Source organism: Atta colombica, unplaced genomic scaffold, assembly GCF_001594045.1.
Source record: "Atta colombica isolate Treedump-2 unplaced genomic scaffold, Acol1.0 scaffold38, whole genome shotgun sequence".
NCBI lineage: Eukaryota > Metazoa > Arthropoda > Insecta > Hymenoptera > Formicidae > Atta > Atta colombica.
In genome coordinates, this window is record NW_017259490.1 from 4,847,743 (window position 1) to 4,857,361 (window position 9,619).

The following is a 9,619-nucleotide window of genomic DNA, read 5'->3' on the forward strand; positions in this document are numbered from 1 at the left end:
AAATATATTCAATATAATTGCACACTTACCGACAGAAAAGATTCTAGCGATGCAAAATGTTCGCTGCCTTGAACTTGGAATTTTATTAGGCATATATCTCATTAAAAATCAAATATGAAATTTTACGAGATATTAAAAAGAATTATGAGGCATTAAGATGAATTTTTCCAACTTCAATACTAGAAATTCCTCCTATAAGACTATATTTTATAACTATACATCATCTTCACTCATTTGTCGTAATAACGTAAAATATGACATCGCTGTACTCAATATCTGTTGCAAGTAATAAATAATACTATATTGTTATAATTATTTATTAAGTGTAATTATTTAAAAATGTAATTTAAAATGTAAAATCAAGCAGGATAAATTAATCATGTAAAGATAATTGTTTTAGTCAAAAATAGAAAAATATAAAAAATTTTTTTTTACTATACATTACAATATTTCTTTTATCTTATAATTATCTTATATAGTTTTTCCTATACGAGTATCTAAGTAATCTGACTGTGCGAATAATAGTGGAATAATTTTTATATTTAAATATTTTAAATTTAAATTTTATTCTCTCTCTAGCACATTATTCCATGCAAAATTACCGGAAGAATAAGAATCTAACGTTTGATGGACTATTTTAAGAGCTAAAAAACTTTTTTAAAGTGCCATATGGATAAGATTATTAAGGTAAAAGTTAATTTAAAAGCTTTAAATAAGAAAAATACCGGAAGTGCGAGGTATATATTCGTTTCGACATATTTTACAATTGCGCAAAAATATAAAGTGCGAGCCATGAGTATATAGCATTGCACGAAGAAAGAATTGGCTCCGATAGCGGTGCTTTTTACAACTTACAGTAAATAAATTTCTTTAGGAAAATTTTAAAGAGCCGTATCATTTGTTGCGTCGCACTTACCCCCATAAAAGTGTCCAAGGACATAACTGCGAAATTCCCAGCGGTTAATATGCATGGCCGACGTACTCTAATCATAATTGTAATTAACCCTCTCTTCACTGCCCTTCCTAGATCATTATCGGGTAAAAGATACCACTTCGAATTGTAAGCGGCATCAGAGATAGCTGTGCTTTGCACAATTATATCATTACACGTCCATGTATAAATAAGCAGCTGGATAAGACCGCCCACGAAATGAAAAGCAAAAATACACTTTCTGATAATCACATCCGTCGCCTGCAAACAAAAATGTCAGAAAATTTTAGAAAAATAAATAATAAAAAAAAAATAAAAAAAAAATAAAAAAAAAATAAAAAAATAATTATAAACCTCATACTAAAAGAATTGATATTATCTCGTTTTGGGATAATATCAATCCTTTTAGTGTGAAGTTTATAATTATTTTTTTTTAATTTGATATTTTTTACGATCATAAACATTTTCAGAAATTTTTCTAAAATTTTTAATTGCACTAATATTTATGTTTAAATTATAAACGTTGAAAATAAAGTATAAGAGTTGAAGAATTCAATTTCATTTAAACGCAGAATTGAATTTATCAGACTTAATTGCTTTTCAATTTGAGAAAACGCTGCAATAGAAATATAATAAAGTTAACTGGCGAGTAAGCACAGCGGGACGTGAAATAAGGAGACAATAAAATTCGAAAGCTCACGAGGAATTGAAATCCACCGAAGCAGATGACTACACTGGAAAGCAGCAACTGTCCGAGCAATATAATGGCGAACACGCGTTGCATGTTACGCACGTAACATATGAGCGTGAGGTGCTGTTTCACACAGTCTCGCAATTTTTTGAACGTCAGAACTATAACATCCGTTTCCAACGGACATTTCTGGTCCATCGTATCTCCGATACAATGTTCGGCAATGACTTCCACTTTATGAGCCAAGATTTTCAGTTGCGCGGCCGCGTGAATATTGAACGTACTTACAAAATTATCAAAGCAAAAAGTACAGATACCCGAATGCATCGTCGAAAGTGACTACAAACGTAACCAAAATAATGCGAATTAAATTTTTATATGAAAAATTTAATTTGAAACAATAAAATGGTAGAGATCAACATATGCATTGCAATGTTGAGCTTCAACTTTAACAATTATTAATTTAAAATACTTTTATATAATTAAACGATTTATTTTAACAAAAAAATTTTTCTTTATTAGAAATGAATAAAAAACATTTAATTAATTATCAATTATATCAACAAAATTGTTAATTATTAACATGAATTGAGTAAAACTCATCATTTCATACACTGTTTTATTACCTGTATAGTATAAGTAATTTCGTAGTACGGTGAGTGATACGGAAAGTCGATCCATAGTTTGAAAGGTAAAACTTTCTCCGTTTCGTTCTTTTCTTGAGGCTCTATTACAAACAGCAAAGAAATATTTGACACGCTGTACAGCGTCGTTTCACGTGACAGTTTGAAAAGTAGCATTACAATTCGCCAGCACAGTGTAAGCGGAAAAGAAAATTATACCAAAGAAAGGTGCGAAGATGTAATTAAAAGTCCCGATGTAAACCATAAATGTAAAAGTGTAGATCATAGTCATCCCTAGTTTGTCGTATCCTTCTAGAATTTGCGCGCTAGCTTCGTCGTAAGAGGTGACACTCCAAAAATTCTTCTCAGCAAAATGAATCAAGTCCATTATCATATCACGATAGAACATAAAACTACCTAGCTTCACTAGTATCATTATCAAAAGCAACGTTGCACACAAGTTGGATGTGACAGCCTAGTGAGTAATAAAAGTACCAAGAATTAAATAAATCTTGTCCCTCGTATGAACATTCTGATGCTGCTGTGAGAATGCAAATTCATAAATAAACAGATAATAAAAATAATTTCGCTAATGTTGTTATAATAGGCATGTTATTAGGAAAATAATTAATTAATTTCATTAATGAAATTGTAAAAAAGAGAAAAATTGAAATTAAAAAAGCTGTAAGTATCAAAAATAAAAATTTTGTGGAAATAATAATATTAATGATGTTTTCTGTTTATTTGTTTAAGAAATATTGCGCACATAATAATTTTTATACTATAAATATTCTCATATATAACGTTAAATATTACTATAATATCATATTAGTTTTAGCATAAAAAACATTTTTTAATATAATTTTTTAGGATAAGATTATAAAAAATAAAACATGATATCTTACAAACTCTTTAACATGCAATTATAACAATTAAAAACTTTGTTACGTAAAATTTTCATTTGACCTAAGGTATACTTTTTACATACATACTTTCACATATACACGCACAGCATCAGGAACTCTCCAATTATACTTTCCAATTACAACAATTTCAATTCACCGGAAATAAAAGAAAAATATTTAAAAAATATATAAAAACAAAATACATACTCTGTACTATTAACTACTGTATTCAAACTGCATTGTCTATACTACTTTCTTCAAAACTGGAGATGTTAATTAGTTTATACGATCAATAACTCAATTTAACAACTGAAAATAATACATATAATAATAAAAATTTAAAGTAATATTTTAAACGTTAAAATAAATTCAAGAACGTGCTGTTTCTACGTTCATCGAGGTAGAACTGCAAAAGAGATCGCTGCGTCACTCACGTAAAAGTCACCTATGCAGTAATACAGATCAACGCCCTCGACGAGAATGGCAAAAACGATCGCCCAAACAGTATACCCGAATACGACACGCAAGAGCAATTTTTCTTTCGGTGTCTCGACATACCAGAGTCCGACTACTTTCATAAAGAGACGTGTAATATTCACCGATCGGTACTCCTTATTTCGTGTCATACCGAACCTCGTGATTTTCTTACGCCGCCACGATCTTAAGTGCATCCGAATAGCCGAGCCATTTCGATATAAGTGGAAGCCCATTATACTAACAAGCAGGAAAATTGACGCGCACTTACCTAGTGACAGGCTATAATCGTACGCGTCTCCTTTGCTGAAGGCAATCAGTTGGTAGTATATGTATTAAGTTCGATCTTCGGTGGACAATGCCATAGGCCCTTTCTCTCTGCCGCTTCCGTCATGCGTCAGTAGCATCCCGACTGCGAGCTATCAAACTTCATCGTAAATTGAACGGCTACGTATGGTATTGCTAGAGGTAATACAATATTTACAAATGAGCTTTAGCTTATTAATTATATCGCATAATAACCAAAGTTTTGCATAAATGCAATGTAAATATAATGGATAAAAAAGAATATTTGCGCACATTTCTTTTTCGAACAATTTTATACGAAAAAAAAAAAATTTCTACGAGGTATTTCTATCAGAAGAAAATTGTAAAATTTTATTTGCATTAGTTTTTAGAAAACTATTTATAAACTAATGTCATTAAAAATAAAATCGAGTAATCTTTGATTTTTGACATTCTGTAGAATTATAGTTACATATATACATTTTAAATATTGTATAAACATTGTATTTTTAAATATCTAAGATTACACGTAACATCGGAAATTTCTCAGTCAAAAAAACTAAGTATTTAATGTTCTGAATACTTCCAAGTTTTTTCCTTAATTTATTCCTTATATAATTTTAAATTTCCTATTCGAGCGCTCATTCCACGAATTTGCGAAGCAAAGTAAAGTAGGACGCCGCTGTGCTCAATACCTGAAGGAAGAAAAAAATATTGTTGTATTAAGGAAAGTGTATGCTTGTAATTTACACCAAATTTACCGCCATAAACGTCTCGAGAGACACCGGGAAGAAACCGCCAGCGGATATGGAACAAGCACGTGCTGATCGCATCATAATCATCAGAACTGCTGTCCTGACTCCCCTGTTCTCCTCGTGGGATAGAACTTGCCAATTGGCGTTGTACGCCGCATCTCCGACAGCACGACTCTCATTCATTAAATCAGTCGCCGTTAGTGTGACGACAAACAGTTGGACAAAGCAACCGTTTGTATGAGCGATGAATATCAGTCGTCTGATCAAAGTACCTCGAGCCTTTTCCAATCGCAAATGCATAGAGAAAGTCAGCAAGTAAATTATATTACGTTTATCTTTCTCTTACATTACCTTTACTTATTTAACATCGTTTTATGAATAAAGGGTCCGATATACATCTTGCCTTTTCTCTCTCATTCATTACAACTACACGTAGGTACTTACCAAAAACACCTGAAAGCCCGCAACGCAAAGCATGATGCCAGACACCAACAGCTGGCAAAGAGTCGAGTACATAAAAATTTGTTCCATTTTTTCACTGTACCAGATCAATTCGTGATGCAATATGACGCATTCTCTGAGCTTTTCGTATACTTTCTGTTTCTGTTTCTCGTTAAATAACCTTACAGAACCGATCCGTTCGACTCTCATGAGGATACTTCTCAATCGATGTTGTAGAATTTTGAACTGGCCAGCAGTGTGTAAGTTTAATAGACCCAAAAGATTATCAAAACAACAGAAGCATATCCCACAGTGAATGAGCGCTGAAATCTGTAAAATAGATACACTCTGAAAAAAAATATTTATGCACGGAAAATATAGTTTGGTTAAAGTATTAAAAAATTTAACTCGGTACAGATCTGAGAACAATCAAAATAATTACTTAAAAAAAATCTCCAATTTCAAACAATGTTGATAAAAGTTTTGATATTCTAGTAATCAGTTTAAAAGTCCTGCATAATTATTTTAGTTCAACAAAATTATTTTCAAATCTGTGTCTAGATAAATTTTTAAATACTTAAGCAAAATCGTTCATGCATTATTGACATGTCAGCAACGAAATGCATCAAATGCAATTGCTGACATAACTATTAATACTATTAATTCTTCAAAAACTTAATTAATATCACATCATAATAAAGTTTTAACATTTGTCGCAACTTTGTAAAAAATTAATACAGAATTGAATGTTTCTATCGTAACACAATTTTGAAAGATCTGTATTACCTCGACAGTAAACATTATTTCAAAGTTAGGCGAAACGGTTGTTGAAATCCCAATCCAGACATTAAAGGGAAGAATTCTGTCGCTTTCATTTTTCCCTATATTTTCTATAAAAATATAAAAGAGAAATATCCTTGTTTGCGCATCAGTTTACGAACAAAAATGCTTAGTACCTGAACTAAGACTTTTTACCGCGTTCGCGTTCTATTCTCTACTAATTGTAAGTAGGCGATGTAAATTTAGATTCAGGATACCGAGTATAGGAGTCAGGATATAGGTGCAAACAGTTCCTTGAACGAAGAATATAAACGTGCACATTAATATTAGTCCCTTTTTATTAATCTTTTCCAAAATCTTGCTGCCGTACTCGTCATATTGAGCGTACCAAAAATTATCCTGTGTATATTTTAACATATTCAATAGTTCTTTTCGATAACGAAGGAAGAAAATTATCTTCAACATTATTATGACTACTGGCATAGAGCTGCAAGCAGTGTACGTGAGAGCCTAAAATATCAATACAATTTTTGTTACTGAATTCTTACTTTTTATTAAATTTTATTAAATTATATACTATTGAAAAAATATTGGAAGTACAAATTAGTTTCGGTCCGTTTTCCTAAAGATAACTCCAGCTGTTGTGAATAGTTCATAGTGACAGCTGATTTTGGCGGTTTCGGAGAGGTTAAACATCTACTAATAATATTCAGTTTATATCACTTTGAGTTTTATACAAAAACCTTGATTTTTTACTATGTTTGAATGTCGAATTTTGTGTAACCAAGCAGCATTTGCGGGAGGTTTTGATTTTCTGCTTTAATTAGAAGAAAAGTGCGGCTGAAGCCCATCGAATGCTTGTCAAAGTTTATGATGACACTGCTCCAACTGATAAATCATGTAGGGAATGGTTTCGACGTTTCAAGGATGGAGATTTCAGTGTTGAAGACAAGCCTCACTCTGGACAGCCAAAGAAATTCGAAGACAAAGAATTAGAGGCATTACTCGAAGAAGATCAGAATCAAACGCAAGAGGAACTTGCAGAATCATTGGAGGTAACTCAACAAGATGTTTCTGTACTATTGAGAATCATGAGAATAATTCAAAAACAAGGAAATTGGGTGCCTTATGAACTGAAACCGAGAGACGTTGAAACGATTTTTCACTTGCGAACAGCTGATTCAAAGACAACAGAGAAAAGGTTTTTTGCATCAGATTGGTGACTGGAGATGAGAAGTGGATATTCTACGATAACCCCAAGAAGAAAAAATACTACGCTAAGCCCGGTCAATCGTTGTCATCGACCTCAACATCAACACTACCGGCCGAACATTCATGGTTCGAAGATCATACTCTGTATCTGGTGGGACCAAAAGGGTCTTGTTCACTATGAGCTGGTGAAAGCTGGCGATTCCATTACGGGATCGGTATCGGCTACAATTGATTCGTTCATTTGAGCCATGCATTGCGAGAAAAACGGCTGGAATACGAGCAAAGACATGATAAAGTTATTCTTCTTCATGACAACGCTCGACTTCATGTCGCTAAAGTCGTAAAAAAATATTTGGAAACGCTCAAATGGGATGTTTTACCGCACCCGCCGTATTCTCCGGACATTGCTTCTTCTGATTACTGGTTCCGAAGGATGCAGTAAGTCACCGGTTCACTTCTTCCGCAAAAATCGAAAATTGACTCCAAAATTGGATCGCCTCCAAAGACGAGTCATTTTTTCGAGATGGAATTCGAAAATTGTCTGAGAGATGGGAAAAAGTAGTAGGCAGCGATGGACGATACTTTAATTGATCTGTTCATTCATCTTGTTTTGAAATAAATGCACAAAAAAACGGACCGAACTAATTTGTACTCCCAATAAGAAAATAACTTTACATTAACTTTATAAAAATTATATATATAATTAATATATAAAAACCTTAATATCAATAAAAACTATTGTAGAAATAAAATAGAAAAGATTTAAAATAGAAAAGGCATATGATCTCCTTAATGAGTTAAAGGATCTTTAAAAAAAATACAATGGATTATACTAAAAAATAAAAGTGCTATTAAATTTGTTACCATTATTGAAAAAATATAATATAATATAATAACTTACGTTATTATTACAAAATAAAAAAAATAACACTGCCGATATGATGCGTTTTTATTACAAAAAAAGTAAAGTAACGATAATGTATTACTCCCCCCCCCCCCAATTTTAAATTTTGATTACTATTGCGCAAGTGAATATTATTATATTAATCCAGCGATATTAACCGTTGGCCAATTTTATCATTTTCTTACTTTTATTATTAAATATAAATTTTGATACTTACATAAAAGTCGCCTTTACCTAGATATATTTCGGTTGCTTCTAACCACAAAGATATACTACTTATACATATTGTATAACTCAAAATTCCATTCAATAATCGTTTCTCGGTTTTTGACTCGGCGGGCCAGAAACCAGTAACTCTCATGAGAAACCTCACTAACCGTATCGATAGAAATTTATCCTTCTTCACATTCTTCATCATCATCATGCACCGACTTCAGTAGTTATGCTGTATTAACGAGATTCGTGGTATCGCACTCTACAATAATACATCTGAAAGATATGTAATAACAGACGTACACTATGGCAATTGTGGCATAATCTTTGATCGAGTTATTTCCCCTTCTATTATTCCAGCCTATTATCATGCTAGTGGTATCACGGAATAGAAGGACTGCATTATTACGGAGTACATACCCTCCTCCTTTCTCGTGAAGAGGAACATGCAATGTTAATGCATTCGCGCCGTCGACGAACTCTATTCGTAAGTATATTTAGATTAAAACCGTCTTTGCGCTCCGGAGTGGCATAAAGAAATATAAAAAGATACACGTTACTGCATATATACTCTTCAATCTTTCCTACAGGTGTTACATTCACAAGATTCTAAAGAGAATTTTCTGGAGAAATAGGGATTGGAAATGTAGCAAAAAAAATCATGCGATAAAACAGAAGGCTCTTGCAGAGGCAAAAAGTATCAGTCGTCAATTGTGGTTGCTAGATATCGTACCTCGTGGATATTTTAAATTTTTATATTTTTACATTTTAATATGTGACAATTTGAACAATAGCCGTACAATAAGTTTTTTTAAACAAGTGCATTTTACTTGAACTTTAATAAAAATTTTATGGTGCAAAAATTAAAATTATAATTATCGCTAGAGATTTATATTTATACTACTAATAAAAAAGTTGAGAGAAGAAACGCAAGATATCTGTAGATCTCTTTAAAGCAGCATCGTCTCGCTTTGTAGTTTTCAGCAACTCCAGATAGGAAACTTGTTAAAGAAAATCGATTGACACGTTTAAACACACAAATTTTAAACTTGATTTCACATTTTACAATAATTTCAGTTAAAAACGTAAAAAATTTAGATGTTAACTTATAGGTTGATAATCGGAACATTGCTGAAATTAGATATCTATTATCTATTGTAATAAATGAACAAAATAAAATAAACTGAATACTACTTTATAGAAAAAATTTGACATTTTTATTAGCACGTTGTCATCCGATTATCTATATATTAAATTAAAATCAGATATGAATATAAAATTTACCATATAAATTAATAATTTATTTATATATTATATTTTCATGAAATTTTATAATTTTATGCAGATTAATTTCCTATAATTCATATTAATTAAAAAATTGCTTGCCTGTCTTTCTTTGAGTTAA

The 9,619-nt window shown here is 31.7% G+C and overlaps 1 protein-coding gene across 1 annotated transcript; it reads right to left on the reverse strand.

Moving 5' to 3' along the window:
- Positions 1-730: 730 nt before the first annotated feature.
- Positions 731-8,422, reverse strand: LOC108690860. The gene is made up of 10 exons (XM_018198369.1): positions 8,219-8,422; positions 6,143-6,395; positions 5,109-5,428; positions 4,671-4,943; positions 4,568-4,604; positions 3,585-3,895; positions 2,465-2,720; positions 2,249-2,349; positions 1,632-1,961; positions 731-1,192 (listed from the first exon to the last, which is right to left on the reverse strand). Exons 1-10 carry the CDS (start codon positions 8,420-8,422, stop codon positions 845-847), a joined length of 2,433 nt encoding a protein of 810 aa, XP_018053858.1. The 3' UTR covers positions 731-844.
- Positions 8,423-9,619: the final 1,197 nt, after the last annotated feature.

Excerpts from the sequence above, each read along its gene's own strand:
- LOC108690860 (XM_018198369.1), bottom strand. The coding sequence starts at position 8,422 with ATGATGATGAAGAATGTGAAGAAGGATAAATTTCTATCGATACGGTTA. Across the intron at positions 6,396-8,218 it reads TAGGTAAAGGCGACTTTTAT|GCTCTCACGTACACTGCTTG; the intron begins GTAAGTATCAAA and ends TTGATATTTTAG. Across the intron at positions 1,193-1,631 it reads TCGGTGGATTTCAATTCCTC|GCGACGGATGTGATTATCAG; the intron begins GTGAGCTTTCGA and ends TTTTGTTTGCAG.